The 21,793-nt window shown below is 50.1% G+C and overlaps 8 protein-coding genes across 8 annotated transcripts; 5 read left to right on the forward strand and 3 right to left on the reverse strand.

Moving 5' to 3' along the window:
* Positions 1-282: 282 nt before the first annotated feature.
* EJ05DRAFT_540369 (alkaline phosphatase-like protein) lies at positions 283-3,315 on the forward strand (the record flags this gene model as incomplete). The annotated part of the gene is made up of 2 exons (XM_033749599.1): positions 283-316; positions 500-3,315. The coding sequence occupies 2 exons, from the start codon at positions 283-285 to the stop codon at positions 3,313-3,315; spliced, it is 2,850 nt and encodes a 949-aa protein (XP_033598149.1).
* Positions 3,316-3,899: 584 nt separating this feature from the next.
* Positions 3,900-5,674, reverse strand: EJ05DRAFT_494070 (alpha-tubulin; the record flags this gene model as incomplete). The annotated part of the gene is made up of 7 exons (XM_033746164.1): positions 3,900-4,128; positions 4,179-4,602; positions 4,655-5,185; positions 5,244-5,319; positions 5,378-5,404; positions 5,514-5,554; positions 5,650-5,674. 7 exons carry the CDS (start codon positions 5,672-5,674, stop codon positions 3,900-3,902), a joined length of 1,353 nt encoding a protein of 450 aa, XP_033598150.1.
* Positions 5,675-6,241: 567 nt separating this feature from the next.
* On the forward strand, positions 6,242-7,054 carry EJ05DRAFT_503156 (uncharacterized protein; the record flags this gene model as incomplete). The annotated part of the gene is made up of 3 exons (XM_033747380.1): positions 6,242-6,541; positions 6,592-6,841; positions 6,894-7,054. 3 exons carry the CDS (start codon positions 6,242-6,244, stop codon positions 7,052-7,054), a joined length of 711 nt encoding a protein of 236 aa, XP_033598151.1.
* Positions 7,055-7,102: 48 nt separating this feature from the next.
* On the forward strand, positions 7,103-7,690 carry EJ05DRAFT_503157 (uncharacterized protein; the record flags this gene model as incomplete). Its single annotated transcript, XM_033747381.1, has 1 exon — positions 7,103-7,690. One exon carries the CDS (start codon positions 7,103-7,105, stop codon positions 7,688-7,690), a length of 588 nt encoding a protein of 195 aa, XP_033598152.1.
* Positions 7,691-8,584: 894 nt separating this feature from the next.
* Positions 8,585-13,654, reverse strand: EJ05DRAFT_513181 (uncharacterized protein). Its single transcript, XM_033748408.1, has 2 exons — positions 13,439-13,654; positions 8,585-13,241 (listed from the first exon to the last, which is right to left on the reverse strand). Exon 2 carries the CDS (start codon positions 13,206-13,208, stop codon positions 8,949-8,951), a length of 4,260 nt encoding a protein of 1,419 aa, XP_033598153.1. The 5' UTR covers positions 13,209-13,241; positions 13,439-13,654; the 3' UTR covers positions 8,585-8,948.
* Positions 13,655-14,913: 1,259 nt separating this feature from the next.
* On the reverse strand, positions 14,914-16,114 carry EJ05DRAFT_488427 (P-loop containing nucleoside triphosphate hydrolase protein; the record flags this gene model as incomplete). Its single annotated transcript, XM_033745709.1, has 4 exons — positions 14,914-15,136; positions 15,188-15,610; positions 15,663-15,983; positions 16,032-16,114. 4 exons carry the CDS (start codon positions 16,112-16,114, stop codon positions 14,914-14,916), a joined length of 1,050 nt encoding a protein of 349 aa, XP_033598154.1.
* Positions 16,115-17,496: 1,382 nt separating this feature from the next.
* Positions 17,497-19,548, forward strand: EJ05DRAFT_478657 (acid protease). Its single transcript, XM_033744507.1, has 2 exons — positions 17,497-17,835; positions 17,972-19,548. The coding sequence occupies exons 1-2, from the start codon at positions 17,758-17,760 to the stop codon at positions 19,313-19,315; spliced, it is 1,422 nt and encodes a 473-aa protein (XP_033598155.1). The 5' UTR covers positions 17,497-17,757; the 3' UTR covers positions 19,316-19,548.
* A 335-nt stretch (positions 19,549-19,883) lies between these two features.
* Positions 19,884-21,793, forward strand: EJ05DRAFT_478658 (FMN-linked oxidoreductase). The gene has a single exon (XM_033744508.1). The coding sequence runs from the start codon at positions 20,052-20,054 to the stop codon at positions 21,534-21,536; it is 1,485 nt and encodes a 494-aa protein (XP_033598156.1). The 5' UTR covers positions 19,884-20,051; the 3' UTR covers positions 21,537-21,793.

Here is a 21,793-nt window from a genome sequence, read left to right on the forward strand (position 1 = left end):
ATCTCGACGCGTCAGGGGGAGGAGCGGAATCTATTCCGAAAATTCGCCGTGTACACTGCTGATGCCCGAGAACTTCGTCTACCACTACTTCGCTGTCCAATTGAACAGCAACCAGGACAAACGGAATGGAGGAGAATGGTACTGCGGCTTTCGAAAGCATAGCTGAGTCTCTGGCGCAGGCCAAAGCGAAACAAGAGCGCGATGAAGCACAGGGCCCGAAAGGCGCAACAGACAATGCTATAGCAGCAATCAAACTCGGCGAGAGGCGATTCACTGTGTCCCATGTCTTGCTACTGGTCTTCTTCACCTGGATCTTGTATGCTTCAACGTACTACTCGCAATACTTAGGCTAATCGCGATGTCAGTGTAATACAGACCATTGGCATATATCTATTCACGAGCGGATTTCTCCTCACGAGGCTGGTCCTCGACCATAAATCAGAATGTGCTGTGCCTCCAATCCATCTCCTGAACAAAAATATAGGAACATATGAGCAAGGTTGTTGGCACCCTAGCTCGTTCTCGAAAGCCATTGTCATACTCGTCGATGCCCTTCGCTACGATTTCACGGTCCCTTTCACGCCGAAAGATGGCGAGACTGCTCACCACTACCATAATGCCCTGCCCTTCCTATATGCCACGGCCGTTAAGCAGCCGAATAATGCATTTCTCCTCCCTTTCATCGCAGATCCGCCCACTGTGACCCTTCAACGTTTGAAGGGATTGACAACTGGAACACTTCCTACATTCGTGGATGCTGGTTCCAACTTCGCAGGTACGGCCATCGATGAGGACAATCTGATAGCCCAGCTACGTACAGCTGGGAAGAATGTAGTTCATCTTGGAGATGACACTTGGCATGCATTGTTCCCAGATTACTTCGACCCAGATTTAACGAGGCCATTTGATTCCTTCAATGTCTGGGATCTACATACGGTAGATAATGGCGTAAATGAGCACTTATTCCCCTTATTACATCCTACGAACATATCAAAGTGGGATGTAGTGATCGGTCACTACCTTGGTGTTGATCATGCTGGCCACAGATATGGCCCTGACCATCCCGCGATGACAGCAAAGTTGCAGCAGATGAACGGTGTCTTTCACGACTTGGTTAACGCTGTAGACAATGAGACCTTGGTTGTCGTTATGGGTGATCATGGTATGGATTCCAAAGGCGATCATGGAGGTGAATCAGACGACGAGATCGAGGCTGCCATCTGGATGTACTCCAAGAAGGGCATATTTGGACGTACCTCGGTCTCATCTCTGACACCACCAGCGACCGCTAAGGAGAGACCGGTGGCTCAAATCGATCTCGTCCCAACATTGTCTTTGCTACTTGGTCTTCCCATCCCTTTCAATAATCTTGGACGTCCAATCGACGAAGCTTTCATTGGCGCGAAAGGAAGCGACATAGGGAATTTAGCATTGGCCAATAGAGTCACTTCTGCACAGATACATCGATATCAGTACGAATATGCTCAAGCTCGAGGCCTCAGTGACGAATCACGGTCTACTTCTCTCGACGCATGGACAAAGCTGACTGAAATCTGGGACCTGAATCAGAGAGTCATCCTTCCTGGTGGGCAAGACTGGAAAGGCATTTACACAGCCGCTGTGGAGTATCAAACCGCAACCCTCGAGATATGCCGTGCATTGTGGGCAAGGTTCGATGTCGTGAGTATGCTCCATGGTGTTGAAGTTTTAGCGCTAGGTCTAGTTGCTCTCGTCGTATACGCTCGAGGTATCAACGGTGACCGCACCGAGCTAACACCACTTCTTTTGATACGTGCGACTATCGGGACTGTTGCTGGGATCGTAGTTGGATTGACTTTGGGGCTCTCAATCCCACAATTCCAGCTCATCCATGCGACTGTCTATTGCACTGCAATCGGCGGCTTGCTCGGCCTCGCCACGGGCTTCTACCATATACGCAATCGCCTCCAGTCCCCTATTCCCTCATCAGCCTGGTCCTGGACATCATTGATGTTGCCTGTTGCGCTGTCCGCAGGCTTCGCCGCCAACTCCTTCACGATTTGGGAAGACGAGATCCTCCTTTTCTTCCTCAACACCTTTGGCGTACTGCTTTTCCTATCCTCCTTCCGCCAAAAGAGTCCTGTCGACCGCACCATTGGCTGCACACAATCAATTGCATTCACGGTACTCACGCGCTTGGCTTCTCTCTCCCGGCTCTGCCGCGAAGAACAAATGCCACACTGCAGGTCCACATACTACGCCTCCGCAAACTCTTCAACCTCCGCAACATGGCAACTCACCATTCCATTCATCCTCACACTCGCCCTTCCTGCCGTCATAAAGACATATTTCGCTCAGACCCTCTCATACCAACACTCCGCAACGTTCATGGTCGGCTTCATCCTGCGTCTAGGCCTGGCGCTCACAGCACTCTTCTGGACGCTCGACGCTGCCGATGACGGCGAATGGTTCGGTGGCTCTACCCAGGCGTACCTCAAGACCGTCAAAGTCTTCGTCGCGCAAGTCGTTCTTGCCATCGGCCTTGCCGCCGGATACGCGACGTTCGGGTGGGCGGCGCCCCTGCTCAACATTCGCGAAGAGCGCAACAGCAGCGCAACCGAGCTGCGCTCTGCATCACAGCCCATCGAGACCGGCGAGGGCGAAGCAAAATCCTCGATCATAATCCTGGGTTACGCAAACGTTCACGGCAGTCGCTATCTCCTTCTCTTCATCCCATGGCTGGTCGCCGTAATCCTACTCCAGAAACCAATGGGCGGCGGCGCGATCGGGATTCTCGCATGGCAGGTGCTCAGTCTACTCGAGATCATTGACGCAAACCAACTCGCCGACACGCCCGTCGGACCGGTAGTTCTCGGCTTGCTCGGCTCATTCCATTTCTTCAAGACCGGGCATCAAGCCACGTTGTCGAGCGTACAATGGGAGTCGGCGTTCATTCCACTGCACTACATCCGCTATCCATGGAGTCCGCTCTTCGTCATGCTCAACACATTTGGCGCGCAGATCCTTTGCGCCATAGCAGTTCCCGCGACCGTGCTGTGGAAAGCGCCACCGAAGAAGAAAGGTCTCCTGGGCGATGTCGCAAAGGCGATGGCGACGCACATTCTATTTTACGCTCTTATCAACCTTGCAACGACAATGTGGGCAGGCCATTTGAGGAGGCACTTGATGCTATACCGAATCTTCAGTCCGCGGTTCATGGTGGGTGCGATTGTACTGCTTATTGTAGATTTGGTGGGAATACTTGTCGCTGTGGGTGGGACAAGGTGGAGCTTCATGAGTGTTGCGGATGTGTTTGGATGGTCAAGTGTACAGTAGAAATGTTTCGATCAGTGTTCATCCAGTATATAATAGATATCAGAGCAGTGCATTGCAGTAGTCGTTCGATTAGTGAAATATCGGCGTTGACCATTGTGAGTCATGTAGATAGGAGAGAAAACTTCAGGTCCTATTTACTTAGCGCTGCTTCGTCCTTTGCCCGACAGCCATGATTGTCGTCTTTGAGGGCCTCAGACCTGGTTTTCGCGAAAACTCAGCTGCCTGGACTCTCACCAAACTCCGAATATCAATCTTCAACTTAACCAGGATCTTGAGTCCGATGACTTCGTGTATCAGGGTTCAGGGGTCAGCATGATAGTCGATCCGCGCATGAGATAGAAAATGCATAGTGTCGCAGTCACTGTTGAGCCCCAAGAGCACGAATGACTTTGAAAATTACCATTGTAACGCAATAACACCACCGCTTAGGCTCTAACCTGTGAATCAACAATAAGAGACCCTTATAAGCTAACAAGCTGTCACCAACGATGTTACCTGGACATCTTGTCCTGCGCTCTCACGGCTACAGTACGCACGTTGACTTGGTCGCTCGCAATTACCAACACATTTCCATAAACATACGCTTAGTACTCAGCTTCGGCATCACCGTCGCCCTCAATCGAGTCAGCGGCAACCTCCTCGTAGTCACGCTCCAGTGCAGCCAGATCCTCACGGGCTTCAGAGAATTCACCTTCCTCCATACCCTCGCCAACATACCAGTGGACGAACGCACGCTTGGAGTACATGAGGTCGAACTTGTGTGAGAGGGCGGACCAGGCTTCAGCGATGGCAGTGGTGTTGGACAGCATGCATCTAGAATCTTTGTTAGCATAAGATGAGTGGTCGATGATGATAGGACGTACACAGCGCGGTTGACCTTGGCAAGATCACCGTTGGGTACCATTTGCGGAGGCTGGTAGCAGATACCAATCTTGAAACCAGTGGGACACCAGTCGACGAATTGGATAGTGCGCTTGGTCTTGAGAGTAGCAACAGCAGAGTGGACGTCCTTGGGAACGACGTCACCGCGGTACAACAGGCAGGTAGCCATGTACTTGCCGTTGCGGGGATCACACTTAACCATCTGGTTGTTAGGCTCAAAGCAAGCCATCGAGATCTCTTGTACAGAGTTGGACTCGTGGGCAGCCTTGCTAGCAGAGACCACAGGCGCGTAGGCAACAAGGGGGAAATGGATACGGGGATAAGGCACCAAGTTGGTTTGGAATTCGTTCAAGTCGACGTTCAGGGAGCCATCGAAGCGGAGGGACGCGGTGATGGACGAGACAACTAAGTGATTGTTAGCATATCGTGTATCAAGTAGACATGTCACTGAACTTACCCTGTGCAATCAGACGGTTAAGGTTCTCAAAGCCGGGACGCTCAATGCCCAAATTTCGGCGGCAAATATCGTAGATAGCTTCGTTGTCAACCATAAAGCTGCAGTCGGAGTGTTCGAGAGTAGTGTGAGTGGTGAGAATCGAGTTGTATGGCTCGACGACGGACGTAGCGACTTGAGGGGCCGGGTAGACGCAGAACTCGAGCTTGCACTTTTTGCCATAATCCACTGAAAGACGTTCCATGAGGAGCGCTCCAAAACCGGATCCGGTGCCACCACCGAAGGAGTGGAACACCAAGAAACCTTGCAGACCAGAACAATTATCGGCAACGCGGCGAACCTTGTCCATGACCTGATCGATGAGCTCTTTGCCAACGGTGTAGTGCCCGCGAGCGTAGTTGTTGGACGCATCCTCTTTGCCAGTGATCATTTGCTCGGGGTGGAAAAGGCTGCGGTATGTGCCGGTACGGACTTCATCGACGACGTTCGGCTCCAAGTCACAGTAAATAGTCCTTGGAACGTATTTTCCCTGGCCTTCAGTGTACTGCTGTCAGCCCGAATTCTATCTGTTATAGAGATCTGACCATCTTACCCGTCTCGCTGAAGAAGGTACTGAAACCCTCATCAGAATCGGCAGCTTTTCGCTCTTCTGTTAGGTAACCATCCGGCTAATTATTCTCAGTTAGCTCTGTATATGTCGGAGATAGATCTATATATTGTGCGTACCTGAATACCATGCTCAAGGCAGTACAGCTGCAACAGTGTCAGTGTTTACCAAAAATTAGGCAGCGATATGGAATATTCGTTTGCTTCTCGGAGCGACTTCTAGAATGCAACGATACAGAGACTTCGTGCGACTGACCTCCCAACAAGAGTTGGCGATTTGACAGCCAGCTTGGCCAACTATACGCGTAGAAAAAAGGGTCAGCACGGTGATGGATCAAAAATTGGATGTAGTCGGGGGAGGCGGTCAAGGCGCGTAGTGGGGGGTTGTGTACCATTCAAACTGATGACTTCTCTCATGATTACGGTTGGGCGGATACAGAATAGTTGACGGTAATAGTACGAGGTGGTGCAATTGACCTGGCGGATTCGAGAAGCACAACGCTGGACGAGGAGGAATTGTGCTGGGAAAATGAAGTGTAGAGAGGTTGACGAAGCAAAAGAAGGAGAGAGCGAGGTGAAGTGCGGCCAACGACCGATTGTTTTGCTGGCGGCGACGCTAAGCGCCCACTTAGGCTAGACCGTAAGAGTAAGGACCCCTAGTACGGCAGACCGCAAAGATCTTGACGCGCACTATTGGCTCGTGCCTCGCGCGCCTTCCTCCACTCCTCCAACGTATGTTGTTTATCTTTTTGCGTTTGGCGGACGTCACTTTGGACAGTGCTGTATACCATGTCTGCAGCCTCACTCTGGATGCTCTAATACTTTGACGCGCCATCTCACTCCGACATCTGCATGACCATCTTTATCAGCACGCCGCCCTCCCTTGCCTCTTACCGCCAGTGTGTTCCCGGTGACGCATGCCCCGCTGCAGTTGAACTGAGTACTTGATGAACGTAGCTGCCTCAGCAAAACTGTAGATTCGAGATGCAGTATCCCTTCGCGCGGAACCTATGCCTCGTCTTCAGCTTCATCAGTGCAGTCTATGCTAATACCGAGAAAACCATCTTTATTGCTCCTCCAGCCATTGCTATACCCAGCTTCCAGTCAAGTCTCGAGAACCTTCGACTCGTCACTCTGTCACCAGGCCGGCAGGCATCGTTCAGAACAGAACTCTCCGTAGCATTTCCGTCTAAGCAGATTCCACGCGGCCACGAACACTGGTACATGCTGGATAAGCTGACGGAGGGCCAAAGACACGAGGTCCGGATTTGCTGGGCGGCCACGGTACGCTCAGGGTCCCTCCATCAGTGCTCTATCTAGGCTGACACGAATAGCAACCCACAGAATTTTGGCTTGACACTTACTCGGTTTCCGAACTCTTAGAGACGCCTTCACTTATTTCTTCACTCGCTGAATACTCTGGTACAAACAAAGGGACAGATAGGTTAGAGCGAGAATACCAATCTGGGGAGGAATCAGTGCGCGCCACGTCCAAACTCTTTCTCCGCGTCAGCGCTGCAGCAGACTTCTATACAACCAACGCTACGTTGATGCACAATCCGCCGGATGTAGTGGTGGACATCAGTACGTCATCTGCATGTGAGTACAGGCGAGTGTAGCTAACTCGGTCGTAAAGTTCTCGACCCATTTGCCTTAAATCTGATACCAGAATCACTCTTACCAGTTGGCCTATACATCGTTGTAGTTTTTATTGCTGCATGGTTTGTATCGGGTGTCATCTACCAGTGGCTATACGCAATTGCCAAGACTGAGCTTGAAAAGCCACACAAGGACTGAAATCGTCTTGTGTGTTCGCAAGCAAGAGTAGATCATCTTCCAATCGCGATGTTTAGCTGTTTCTGCGGGCGTACTGACAAGGAATCGGCTTCAAAGACCAAGAAACTCAAGTTCCGCTCTGCAAAAACCGTTAGCTTGCACTATCTCTCCGAGGGGTCTCCCGATTCGTCATTCAATAACGAAAGACGTCCACAGAACTTGACCATGGCGAACCTTGCCCCACTTCAGGTTCGGCTCGGTGCATATGTTGGCCAAAACAGTCTCCTGGGGCCAGTACCACCTGAAATCCTCACTCTCATTCTGGAAGACATGTACTTGCCTACATTTTGTCGATTCTTACTTGCAACATATCCAATGCTAAGACATCATGGGCTTGTCGAGCCATTGACCAGGCATGAGCTGGCACGCATGTTAAGCAGGCGAGAGCCACCCACCTTGCCCGTTCCATACGAAATATTTTGGTTTATTTTTGATCATATTGATAACTTTCGCGACAAGGCTCAGTATGTTATAGCACACTACACTACATTGCTCGCTATTCAAAGAGTTCCTGGAATCACTCGGAGCACGTTTCTCATGCTGCTGGCATCTTTGAAGCTCGACTCAGCCAATGCAGCTGCTATCGCTCCGACCTAGACTCCTACCGCACATAATTAGTCCTCAGCATGATTTAACAGGTTACTCTCTCGACTTGGTAAAGTCAGTACTTGAGCTTCTCTTGGTCAGGTAGACTCTGAGCCAGGTCTCCTTTTATATCATTGTAATGAGCATGGTGCGTGGTAGTTTAAGATGGCATCCTCTCCCGTAGGTCCAGGAAAGATTATATCTGGTAGCGGTTTCTAGCACATTCACGGCAGGCCTCTGCTCTGTATTGCATATAATTGCAACAAATCATTGAGTCGATCGCCTCATGCGTGCTTCCGTGTGATATCGGTGTCTTGAACTTCAAACAGCGCGGGCTGGTCTCGCTGGAGATCTTTCCCTCAACGTCTCGAAGTTGGAATGGTCACAAAAGAGCCACGAACATCATCTCCTTTCCGTTCTGCCCGTTTATCATGATGACTTTTCAGGTGTTTTGAAATCGAACATGGCTCGTCTTTTACTTTCTCCGGCCGTGTTGCATCGTGAGGAATATCGCACTCGGACTCCAGACTTGATATCCCATGTCATGATTCTGGCTTAAGATGATCGTTCCGTGGGCTTCCTCACGCATGTCACTCACTTGCGGAATAACTTTCCGAGTACGCTTGTTTCAGTAATGTTCATGGGTCCCTCAAGCACTGATCTTGAGTAAACAAGCAATCAAAAAACTCCGACATCTCAAAAGTCTTCAGATACTCACAGACGCGTGTACCACTATGTAGATATATTCCCATTTAGCCGTCTTGCTCACTGGAAGTAGACTACGGTAGATAGCTGGAAATGAATAGAAGTGAGAGACTCCAGACTTCTCATTAGGATTAATTATGTATGTATGTATGCAGACGATCCAGTTGGGATAAAGTGGTATATATAAGGCATTTCGGTTCTAGAGCGAAGAGAAGAATGGACAAAACTGCTGCGTATCATTTTGCTGAACCTATTATTATATACTCGGCATTACCAAGCCCCTGCTGTTTATGCCTACTTGCTTTTATGACACGCCGGTGATTCCCATTTCAATTGGAAAACCACTAGAGTGCAAAGGGAGGAAAAACCCCAAGGGTGAAAACTTTGAAGCTCCGTTTCTATTCGTATGCTGATGACTCGATGCGAGATATGAAAAAGAAAATGCTGACGAGTAAAAAAGTCCTAGGCTTCATGAACGAAGACGCCGAAACATACAGGCTATTATGCAGACCCTATTGAGTTCGAAAAATCAAGCTATGCGTGTCGAGGCAGGCTCAAGGAAAGCTTAACTGCGCCCATTGATGACATTGCTGAGCCACGAATCCTGAGTAACATTCTGGAGTCCTTTATTATTACCATCTCTCGATCGCGTCGACATACCGGGGTTTTCTACCGCTTCGTCGTCCCGTGGGTGATCAAGCACAGTGTGCTTGTTCCGTGTCTGTTTTTCCTTTCTCTGCGTGGATCGGAATGCCTCGTCAACGGGCATTGTTGCGCTCTGTGTTTTGGCCTTTTTGGGGAGCCTGGGCTCAAGGTCGCCAGCCGAGGGAATAGCAGCAGTGTCGTTCGACTTCTGCTTCCTTGGTTTCTTGGCGTTTAGGGGAATTGAAGCTATGCAGCTAAGGCCCAGAGTCGCAGAAGCAACCTCGTTTATTGTTCGTTTCCTGGTCGTATCCTTCGTTGAGGCGAGGCGCTTTCCACCACTAGTCTGATCGCGAGCTGTATTTTTTATTGCTTCTGTTCGCAACTCACGCAAATAATCAGAGTTCATCCTAGAACCCTGACTTGATGGCTTAGTGGCGTCACTTGTAAACTTCTTGCTTTTCGTCCGTACGCCTTGCTGCTGTGTGATTCTGGGAGAATTTTGTATTGGGAGTGTCACATGTAGTCTATGGTCGTCGACTCTTGAAGAGGTCGTTTGCTCTGGCTGTGGATGAAGTCTGGAACCATGACCGCCATCTCCTGATGATGATTTTGCTACACCATTCGTCTTTGAACGTCCTTCCGGAGGTGCACAACCGAAACTAAGTGTGGGAACGTTATCTGATCCGTTGAGTGTAGGTCCCTCATTCCGCGTAGATATAACATCTTTCGTTAGAGGAGCCACTCTGCGTACTATTGGAACACTTCCGGGTCCATTCGCAACATTAGCTGGTTTAGGAACAGACTTCTTCGATCGTTCTTGGACCTTCGTTGCTGGTAGTGACTTGACAGCTGACACAGCCTGCTGTTGGTCACCAGAACTAGTCTCAGTATTTGTGACGTTGACTTTAAGCTCCTCGAGAGTTCGGCTAGAATCCTTCTTTTGTCCTGCTCCATTTGCTGTGCATGTGGGTCGACTCTCATCATTAGTATCCAACTCTGCATTGGCATCATCAGAGTCCCATACTACAATCGGTCGACCTGTAGCACTTGCGAGCTGATTTTTCGGTGAGACCACGAGAGGAGTACTGTGTGAACCATCCGCCGACAATCTTTGACTTTCACGAAAGCCCTTGGCTGTAGTGCTTTGAGATACTCCCCAATTTCCGCGTGAACTGAAAGTACCATTTTGATTCACCTCCTGATCCTTGTGAGAATGCGTGGCTGGTCCTTTGGATGCCGCGCTCTGCTTCTTGTGAGAAGCTTCAGGTGTACTACTTGAGAGCGCCTCTTGGCTTTCGAGAGTCGTCAGAACATGGCCTCTGGCCTTGCAGATGTCACAATAGTCTGTGATCGAACCACCAGAGTAGCGGTCACTTACGCATGGAATGACTCTGCACTTGGCACAGAGACTACGACTCCCCTGAGCACAGCATAGGTTACAATAACGATCACTTTTCCGTTGCTTCGGATCGTGATCATTTTGTGGTCGCTTCTCTTTGCAAGCACCACAGGTCTCCCAATAACCGCTATTCGGAGCAGCTGGACCCATGTTGAGGGAAGCAGGATCAGAAATGATAATACTATCTGATGATCTGAACGTACGCGCGGCGTCTGAACCTACATGACCTGCATACACACGCTCAGTAACACCTTTTTGACAGACGCTAGAGTCGAGCAATCCATGTGGTGGATTGCTCGACGTGCGCATTGCGCGTGAACGAATCGAAGGAGCGCATCTCACTGTAGACGAATCTGTAGATTCAGTTGTGGCCGCGTCGACTTGGACCTGTGTCTCTTCATCACGTGCAGCATCTTGCATAGCCTTGATACGGGCCAGACAAAGCCGGAGTGTATCTGCAGAGATTACTCTACGGCGCCCGTAGTCACGAAGCGTCGAAATGAGTTCTGACATGAGACCCCTTCGTAGAAAACGTGGTCCTTCCTGTACAACGAGTCGATAGATTGCACCCTTAAAGTAGTAACCAGCACATAGACGTTCCAAGCGCATATGTTCTCGGTGGATATCCAGAAACTCTGCTTCTTTCGCTCCGATTTTGTCGTCGTGCTTATAGGAAGCGTCCTGCCAGTCAAGACAAGTCACTTCTGTATCGTCCTCGCTATCACTGATAGTTTCACCTGCGGATAGTGGTCTTTTGTTGTTGCCCATGTAGTAAACTCGACCTGGAGGGGGTGTCGGGACTCGAAATCCTGACTTCTTCGTGCGCCTGTTATCCCTCGAATCGGACTCGGTAGACACACTTGCACCCGAGCCAGCATTATTAACGGATCTTGAAGCCAATTGTTTCAGTGATATCGCGTCCTTGGAGTTTGATGTAGCAGCGCTGTTTGACACAGCAGTAATGTCTTCTCCGGTCTGGGGTCTCACGAAGGAATTTGGTCGTGGCGTCGTAGTCTTCTCTAAGCTGGATGTAATAGAGGTTTTCGACCTGGAGCGTATTGTCTGTTCTGGGGTGAGACTGACGACAACCTTCGATACTGCATCTACACTAAAGCCAGGGGCTGTTGGCGTGGATCTCACATCCTTTTTCGAGGCAGCAGTATTTGGCATGGAGTTCAAATTCTGCCTGAGTAAATCCATTCTTCGGCCTGAGATCGTGACTATAGTGGAATGAGCAACTTCAGGTGCTGGATGTACATTCGGAGCAGCGACTCTGTGAATGGGTGAAGCAATCCTTGGTACTATATGTGAATCCTCTTTTGAAGTGGCGGTTTTTGTTGAGATAGTATCTTTTTGGAGGATAGATGTCTGTGGCAGTGGAACTGCGTCACTTTGTGGGGATACGAATGTTCGTACTGTGTCTGTTCTTTCTCCAATAGCGGTGACTTCATGGACCATAGATCCCTGTGTCTCGGACTGCGCGCCACTCGCTTCAAGTGAATGGGATGCACGAATAGATTTAGATGCCGACGCAGTTGGACAAGTCAAAGGGGTCGGCTGCCTGGGCGGATTTGGGGTACGTTTAGGGTCCACTGACATCTCAAATTGAGCATTGACCCATGGTCCATTGCCGTCAAGAAGGTCTTGGAGCTTTAAGGGTCCTTCAGGTCGCAGAAATACCGATTGTGTGTTCTTTGTGAACATGACTCTTCCTTTTTTCAAATGTCTGAGTCGATTTCTGCGGAACGTCACGTATAGCTTATCCCCAGCCTCGCCTCCCGCGATATCAAAAAAGGCGACATCAGGATGGAACTGTAGCAGGTGCAACACGAGCCGATCGCTGTTGGCGAACATCCTGTGGCAGAAATAGCATATAGGGTTGTCCAGGCATACTTCAGACTCCGGAACTCCGCGTGTTATGTATGAGACCTCACATGCGAGTGATGAGTGTGCTGGTTTCAGACGACGGTTCTGCCACTTGACATTGAGGTCTAACTTCAAGGCTAGTGAATAGGTCTTACCTATGTGGTGATGACCATCGACATCAAGTGGTTTCGAGCAGTGATTCGCCAGCTTGTCAGGACGACAATACAGACTCCTTGATGTACATGCGAAGGTCCGATCATAGCCCGGCTTTGCCTGGCCGTCGTCGAAGAGACAAGTACTAGCGATGCGGTAAAACTTCTGTTCTTCCTGGGAATTAGACAATGTGACCTTAACCATGAAAGTAACAGCGTCGATTGGGCCAACGCCCCATCTGTCTTCACCACCCCATGAACTCTTCAAGATTTCAGAACATTGTGTAGTTCGAGTGAGAAAAGTCTGCCCAGGAATAACAAATGGTTCTGCGTCAAAAGCCAGATCTATCTGACTTTGGTTCCACTGCCTGACCGTAATTGTACTCGTGACACTTTGCGCATATATTGGCGTCTTTTCCTTTCTCGGACTTCTGGCATACATTCGGAGAGTTAGAGTACACCAGTGAAAGGTGTAAACGACTGGGAGCTGCCTCTGCGAGAGATGGTTGAGAGCAGGGTCGGAATTACGAAGACCAGTGACGTTCAATACTAGCCGATGATCAGGCATACGCAATGAAGAGAGAAGGGGCCCCAGAGCTGGCGACCCATGGTCCCAAGCACGCTGCAAATGACTTTTTGAGTACGTTTGAAAGTTTAGTAGACCTGCATTCTCTTCGGAGTCGAACACTTTGTCCAGATTACGCAGCAAAAGGGGAGGCCGGCTCGCAGCTGGATCGAACGTATGATTCCCGGTGGAATTCATTGAGGATACGTTCGAACAAAAAAAGCCAGCTTGCTGGAAAGTTGTTAGCAGGCTTGATGTATAGAAATCAGGAGTAAAATCATAATTTTGTAGTGATTTGAGACAAGGAGATGAAATCAAGTTTGGTAGTTGGCTTGGTGACAGAGAAAAGGAATGAGAGTTGAAGAAAGACTCGGAAGACCAATTTGATAGAAATATTTGCAGGTTAGATTATAGTGCTCGTAACCTACCTAGGCATTGACCAGTACTGAACGCGCTGAATATGTATGAAACAAACATGACAGTCGCGACTCGCGACGCGCACTAGACTGCAAAGAGGGAGGTAAATCACCTAGGCTGGCCGACTGTATTATGAGCCATTTGTTGCTCTAGTACTGTCTTCTATATCGCAAGGGACCGTGGTATCGACAATTACATTACACGTGGTGCTGAGCATACACTTATATTGCAAGCAGGAGAGAAGAGTAATGGGTGAAATTGATACCTTGACGACGACTAATTAGGTCTAGCTGAGCGGCTTCAGCCGGAGTTCCGAAGTCCGCCCGTACGGCCATTTCATCAAGTATCTTCGAAGACGAACTAGAAAAGTAGCGTCGAGTTCGCAGTCTTATTCTGATTCCTAATATATACTGCGGAATTACAACATGAAGCCAATATCTAGTCTTGTGATTGCTAATACATAAGATTTATCGGTGCTCGGTGGTGCTGGATGATGAAAAATCTTCTGAGAGTGTGCGGGTCATAGCTATAATCAAGGACGAAATTTATCCATAGCTCGGAGCGCTCGCATCTTACGGAAAGGGTTCGATGTGCGAAGGGAGACAAATGACAATGGTAGTGTTATATACATTTAGCTCGAGGCAGGCAAAGCGCAAGCTTCGGAATCAATGGTACTCTACATGCCTGATCTTTAGGTACACAGTACACTGTTATTAAACTATAGTGGTTCTGACCCCGAGCTGTCACAACCGCCGCCTTCCGGCTTGGTTCCTACACATAACTACCAAGTGTTAGCACACAGTCTAGCATACAAAGGTATGTTCGAACAATTTGTACCATGGTAATCATGTAACATTGCCATGCTTCTTCAGATCTCGAGATCTAACGACGTTACTAGCCACTTGCCTCTTCATCATTTAGCGAGCCAACCAGAGCACGACCCGATGCACGTCGGCGACATGGCCGCATCACTCGGCGAAAAACGACTCGCAAAGAGCGGTTGAAGCAACCTTGCTTTATGTATCGGTCTTCAATGACCCAGAGAAGACATTTTGCCCCTTCGAGTAGGGTCCTGACCAATCAAGAGACAGTGTCGAAACGAGGTCGACAGGGGGCGTGGTAAAATGACCATGGACACCTTACAGAAAACTACTTGACCTTACCAAACCCATACCACAGCAAGACTAAAGCCATCTGACAGAGTCTCCAACGTTGAAACTTTGTAGTAGAACCGCGTACATAGCCTCTTCCAACAATACCATGCAAATGCAGAGGTAGGTTGGTAAAATACCCATTGCGTATGGTGCTTACCGAGGTATGGGATCCAGGCCACTTTTACTCTTGCGTAGTTGGCTAGAATTTCGATCTGCAGTATTTGGCGACCGCCGCTTGATTCCGCATAGGGGGCATTCGTATGGCTGAAGGATGTCTATGCGTCGTCCACGTCGCAGCTCTACGGTAGGCTCCAACCGATATTGAAAGTATTTCACTTTTTGATTATGAAAAGACTGGGCTTCATATTGATCTTGCATAGTCTTGCAACACATCCTGACAACTGGAGGAATGTCTGCACGCCTTCGAGGATCCGCATGTGTGTGAAGCCGATCTCTTTGATAAACTCGAGTTTGGCGTGCTCCGAGAGAGATGGAATTGTCTTGGTAACTCTGAACATGGTGCTGATAATATCGTGGGTCGAGTATCCGAGGTCCCTGCGATGATTCAGATATTGTTAAAGTTGTCAATGATATGGAGAGGCTCACCATAGCTCCTTCAAGATATCCATTGCCTCGTCAATTTTGGTTTCATGGCAGCACTTGATCATGGCTTGGACCTTGATTGGATGCGGGCTATCGACAACTTTGAAGACATTGTCACCATTGACAAACCCAAAACCAGCGAATGTACTCTGCAAATTGTTGATGGCCTGTCGCATGTCTCCTTCAGCACTGAAAACTAGTGCTGCGATGCCATCGTCGGAGAACTCGACCTTCTCTGCTGTACATATTTGGTTGATTCTGCGGACTACCTGAGCGTCGGTGAGGCGTGCATAGCGGAGGATGGCGCAACGTGATTGAAGAGGCTCGATGATCTTGTTCGACTGGTTGCAGGCAAATGCGAAGCGAGTAGTCGAGGAGTAGATTTCCATGGTACGGCGCAGAGCTTGCTGCGCACCGGATGTCATACTAATCGTTTCGTTAGCTCTGTGGGATTGACAGGTACTGTGATTGTGAATACCTGTCTGCCTCGTCCAAAATGACGATCTTTTGTCTACCAGCCGGGAGTGTGACCTTCTTCTGGGCAAAACCTTTGATACGATTTCTTACTACATCAATACCACGCTCGTCACTGGCGTTCAACTCTAGGACCGCCTCTTTGTACGCATCGCCCAGTAATTGTCTTGCCAGGCACAAAATAGACGTGGTTTTGCCAATGCCAGGCATGCCAGAGATGATGACATGTGGCATATTTCCATCCTTCGCAATGATCTTCAGGCGTTCAATTGTCTCCGTGTTGCCCACAATGTCATCGAGGTAAACGGGACGGTATTTTTCGACCCTGTAAAAGTCAGCGGGAACGCATTTATGGGAGAAGCCGAATACATACCAAGGCAGCTCGTAGTTGCTTCCGCCGGCATTCGGGTTGGCTTTAATACCATGAACGGTCTTTGAGGATTCGCCTTGAGCCATTGTTGTGGTAGTTGAACGTCTTGTGTGATTTGCTGAAGGCTGAAAAGGAAAATGTTGACGCGATATCGCGAGCGCGCGATTGAGTGGCTGCCTGAGGCAGACACTCTACGCGTAGATTCAAATAGGAAAGGCGAGAGATTAGCGTACCTAATTAATTATCTTGGTAATTGCCCGGACCCCCGCCGGTCTCCGCGGCCATGACTACCTGCTATCAACCGCATGTCCACTATCTGGCGAACCCACAATCAAGTCGCATCCCTAACAGGTCATATTATATCAAGAAATACGTTTTCGTTAATATCATCAACATTCTACAAAATCTACCAGAAACTACTCCGAATAATACGATAATCTTAGGCGAATAGCAGCAAACTGGCACCAGTTACTCAGCGCATAATCCAAGGCATTATCTTGAAGACTGTTCGTACGTGCTCCATTAAGAGGAGAGCTACGGCGTAGCTCCAGACTCATTTCCGGCAGCCGACCCCCAAGACCTCAAGTTTCAAGCTTGGCACCTGAAGCGGGAGCACTGTGGCAGGTGAGTTTGAAGAAGCACTGTATACAGGGATGGCTATGTATCGTGTCATCGTCACTTGTAGGGTGTTGTAGGACGGAAACGATTACAGTCACGAGTAGGCAAACGACGCGTAAGCAAGACTGATGATGATGGGTAAGAGAAAAGTCCTACAATGGGGCGTTGTAGGACTGTTATTGAGCATCGGGTAATGGAATCATTCTTGCGTAACCATTACTGTAGTTGACTTGGACTAATGTTGGCGGCATGAAGAGACGAGGTTTGCTGATGCTAATCAAGGCTTCTGGAAAGTGAGTGTGAGATCTGGAGTGGCCTGTGTGGAGATCTTGTGAACCGGGGTTCATTACGGACCGACTCGGGACACAGGCTCCAGGGCCGTGTCAGTCAGTATCAAGCAAGCATCTTGGTACGCAGCATTCCGCGGGGCGAGGCGAACAGATTTGATATGAAACCGACGAAAGGGTAAACATAGACCTCATATAAAGGCAAACTAAATTATTATACATAGAACAAACGTATCACACGGTCACACCCATCCAGCTGAAATGTAAAAAACAAAGAGGCAAAGCAGAGTGAGTATACTAGGTAATTAGGCTGCGTCATGACTTGATTAATCTTGTGTGGAGATCTAGTGTGGAGGTCGGGGCGGCGTGACAAGTAATACGCATTACATGACCATGGATACCTACATAATCGTTCATCTCTAGGCGCTCGGTCACGGCTAGCGGCTCATCAAACTCCATCCCCCGGCGAGTGCTCAGGGCAGATGGCGCATCTGGCCGCGTCACCCCTGGGTCCTTTCCGGCGGCGCGCCAGCTCCCTTGTCCCTTTCCTTCCATGGGCGGCGGGAGGCTTCAATGCTTCTCGCCGCCACTCACTCTTCCACATTCACTTCTTACTCACTTATTTGATGTCAGACTTCTTCACTTCGACATATACTTGCCTGTCCTTGTCTTTCCTTTACTCTCTCTTTTCCTGCTCTTTGTTTCTCTCAATATCTTGTATAGCATCCTAGGTGCAATCCTGCTCGGCATCAACTCGGTCTCACGGTCCTCCTCTCCCCCCTGACTCCCTGCCGAATCCCTGACCTGGTTGAACTTTGTTCAATATGCGATACTACTACGCTGCGTCCCTCGCTGCGGCTCTTGCTCCTCTGTCCGATGCATTGCATCTCGTTCGACGCGATGTAAGCCTACTTCCCCCTCATTGATTCAGCACATCAGTCGGCTATACAGTCGGTGAGCACTACGTTCACGTTCACGTTTACGTTCCGCCACCCCTTGCTTCCCAAGCCGTAATAACTGAACTGACCATACCGAAAGGTGCCTGCTGTTCTACATCTAGAAACACAGCGTCGTACCGACATCGATTTTATAGCCCACGACCGTCTGCGGCGGGGACTCGGAAAGCGGGACGGCAAAACCCTACAGGCAGACCTCGATAACCTACAAACACTATACTTCGCGAACGCCACTTTGGGTACGCCTGAACAATCGTTCCGATTTCACATCGATACAGGTAGCAGTGACCTGTGGGTCAATGCCGCCAATTCATCCTTCTGTGAAGACTCCAACAACGGCTGCAGTGATTCTGGCACCTACAGTCCCGACGACTCCTCGTCCTATGAATTCGTAAACGATGACTTCAACATCTCATACGTAGATGGCTCCGGCGCTACCGGAGACTATGCTAAGGAAACTTTTAAATTCGGTGGCGCAACAGTCGATGGCCTTCAATTTGGTATTGGGTATACTTCTTCGTCTCCTGAAGGCATACTCGGTATCGGCTATACCACGAATGAGGTGCAGGTGCAACGTGTCCAAGGTGGACAGCCGTATCCCAATCTGCCACAAGCTCTGGTTGACAATGGAATGATCAATTCGAACGCTTACAGCCTGTGGCTCAACGATCTAGACGCCAGCATGGGCTCTATCCTGTTTGGAGGTGTCGACACAAGGAAGTACAACGGCGAGTTGCAGACTCTGCCTGTAATTGCTGAGAGCAATGGTAAGTACGCAGAGTTCATCATTGCCTTGACTGGAATGGGTCAAAACGGTCAAAACGGCTCCATCTTCTCCGATCAAACGGTACCCGTTCTACTGGACTCCGGCAGTACCTTAATGTACCTCCCCGATGAGGTTGCTGACGCTCTATTCACCTCGATGAATGCTCAATACAACTCTCGAGCAGGCGTTGCTTCAATCGACTGCAGCGCCGCCGATAGTACCGACACCCTAGATTTCACCTTTAGTGGCCCCACCATCAGTGTGCCCATGAATGAACTGGTCATTGTGGCAAGTGTCAGTCGCCGTGGTGTAGAGAGTTGCATCCTGGGCATTGCACCGTCTGGGGGCTCTACTGCAGTGCTAGGAGACACGTTCCTTCGCTCTGCCTACGTTGTATACGATCTTCAGGGCAACACCATTTCCCTTGCTCAGACCGCCTTCAACTCAACCGAATCCAATGTCCTCGAAATCAACAGTTCTGGTGACATTCCTAATGCAACTGGTGTACCTGGCGCTATCGCTACCGCCGATGTTACCGGCGGAGGTGCTCGCAACGGTGGTGCTGGTAGTACCAACAGTCAAGGTGCTGGACCTCGAGCTACTGCTATGCCATGGGCCGGTGCTGCAGCTGTAGGTGTCGGTCTTTTGGCCGTATTGTAAACAAGTGATGAAAATCGATTTTTTCAGCCAAACTTTATGGATGCATTTACAGGCGTTTGGTATCTCGCTAGACACTCGTTTCAAGCGTAGCATTTGTTTGGGTATATACATTCTCTGCATAGGAATTTTGGTTATTTCGCGGCACACCGCACCGCCAGTACATATTACATAGAACATGAGTCACAGCCTCAGTATTTTTCGTATATCACACATCAAATTCTTTTATTCATGATCTTCGCCGTCGAAAGGAGCGGCACATACAACTACATACCTGAGGCACGAAAATCACATTAACACTCCGTGATCTACTTACCTCCTCGAAAATCACAGTTTGGATCTACGGATTATATCCTCGTAATTTGTGCTACACCAGTCCAAGCCAGGAGAACTTTTGGAGATGAATGGAGTGAATCGGAGACATTCTTTACAGGAAAATTGATGCAGAGGTATATGAACTGAAATGAACGAAGAACCCAGGATCGAGAGATAGGCCGGTAATTTATGTTGACCCGTAGATGAATGAATGGATCCATGGATCACGCACGGGCCGACCTCTACTTGACCTTCATCCCACCTCTCTTCTGTGTCCGAATTTTCGATATCACCGCAACAGATTGAGCGATTGGCGCTTGCCACCAACTCAACGCACCCATCAATGCGCTCGCGCTGACCTCTGTACCCCTCAAGAGCATCAAGAGCATCAAGGAGTACTCAGCCTCGCGTACGTGCCTTCAACATGCCATCCCGCATCGCAGCCCTGCGAGGTATACAAACTACGGCTTCGAAGCAAGCACGGTGCCACACCCAGACACTCTCAAGCGCCTCGCACCTCTCTCTCAAGCAACAGATCTCTTCATACCGAACCTCGACCTTGCACAGCTCGCGATGGAGGCATCCTCATTCATACCAACCCTGCTCGCAGCACCGCAATGCCTCGACCGTTGCATATCCAGCGACCCGCGCAAAAAACACCATCTTAGGCACCACGCTCCTCCTCCTCGCTGCCGGCACTCTCATATATACGACCGACACCCGTGCCAGCATTCATAAGTACCTCGTCCCCCGCATCATGCGCCTGCTCTTCCCGGACGCCGAAGACGCCCATCACGCAGGCATATCCACCATGGCCGCACTCTATGCGGCAGGTCTACACCCACGCGAACGCTCCTCCTCGTCGCCTGACCTCCGCACAACCGTCTTCGGCACACAACTCGCAAACCCAATAGCCATCTCCGCAGGCCTCGACAAAGACGGCCTAGCAATTGACCCGCTCTTCGCGCTTGGGCCCAGCATTGTTGAAATCGGAGGCATAACACCACGACCACAAGAAGGCAATCCAAAACCACGCGTCTGGCGCGTCCAAAGTCAAGAAGGAATGCTGAACCGCTACGGTCTCAACTCTGCAGGCGCAGCTGCCGTCGCACTCACACTTCGCCGCCGCGTTCGCACATTCGCAGATAAACTCGGCTGGGCCGGCCCGGCCGGGGAACAGGCAGTCCTCAACGGCAACGCAGACGTCCCTCCAGGTTCCCTCCTGCCAGGCCGTCTCCTCGCCGTCCAGATCGCCAAGAACAAAGACACTCCCGAATCCGACCAAGCGGCCGTTGCAGCAGACTATGTCTCCTGTGTCCAGCACCTCGGCCCCTACGCAGACATCCTCGTCGTGAACGTCAGCTCGCCAAACACTCCCGGCCTCCGCAGCCTCCAGGCCGCCGAACCCCTCACACACCTCCTCTCCGCCGTCGTGTCCGCCGCACAAAACGTGTCGCGCAAGAGCAAGCCGAAAGTCATGGTCAAGGTCAGCCCCGACGAGGCGTCGGAGGACGACATCTCCGGCATCGTCGCCGCAGTACACGCGTCCGGCGTCTCCGGCGTGATTGTCGCAAACACAACCAAGACGCGGCCTGTGCACGCCCCCTCGCTGCTCACGGCGCAAGAAACCCACGTGTTGACGGAAACTGGCGGGTTTTCTGGGCCCGCGTTGCTGGAGAGGACGGTGGAGTTGGTTGGGCGGTATAGGAGGGCGCTGGACGAGGGCGCGGAGGGGAAGAGCAAAGTCATTTTTGCGAGTGGAGGCATATGTAGCGGTGCGGATGTGTTGCGGGTGTTGGAGGCGGGAGCGGCAGTTGGGATGGCGTATACGGCTTTGACGTACCAGGGGGCCGGGTGGGTAACGGAGTCGAAAAGACAACTGCAGGAGGCGTTGAATCAAAAGTCATGATCAAAGACTGTGTCATAGTGGCGTTAGATCTAAAATAAAAGCTGTGTAGAGTCTGTCCTTCAGGGACGTGGGTGGAAAGGTGATAGATCTATCTGCATACTGAAGGGCCGCGTTTGATCTATAAGCGTGTTGGAATAGAACATGCCAATTACAATGTATATATAGTTATGGACACTCGATCATCGAGTCTACACACGACACTTTATGCCATGTGTGCAACAACAAGTAGCGATAAGACAAGCTTCAAGGGCATCAGG

Source organism: Pseudovirgaria hyperparasitica, assembly GCF_010093815.1.
Source record: "Pseudovirgaria hyperparasitica strain CBS 121739 unplaced genomic scaffold EJ05scaffold_13, whole genome shotgun sequence".
Classification (NCBI taxonomy): domain Eukaryota; kingdom Fungi; phylum Ascomycota; class Dothideomycetes; order Acrospermales; family Acrospermaceae; genus Pseudovirgaria; species Pseudovirgaria hyperparasitica.

Excerpts from the sequence above, each read along its gene's own strand:
- EJ05DRAFT_513181 (XM_033748408.1), bottom strand. The coding sequence starts at position 13,208 with ATGAATTCCACCGGGAATCATACGTTCGATCCAGCTGCGAGCCGGCCT.
- EJ05DRAFT_478657 (XM_033744507.1), top strand. The coding sequence starts at position 17,758 with ATGCGATACTACTACGCTGCGTCCCTCGCTGCGGCTCTTGCTCCTCTG. Across the intron at positions 17,836-17,971 it reads TGCATCTCGTTCGACGCGAT|GTGCCTGCTGTTCTACATCT; the intron begins GTAAGCCTACTT and ends CCATACCGAAAG.
- EJ05DRAFT_478658 (XM_033744508.1), top strand. The coding sequence starts at position 20,052 with ATGCCATCCCGCATCGCAGCCCTGCGAGGTATACAAACTACGGCTTCG.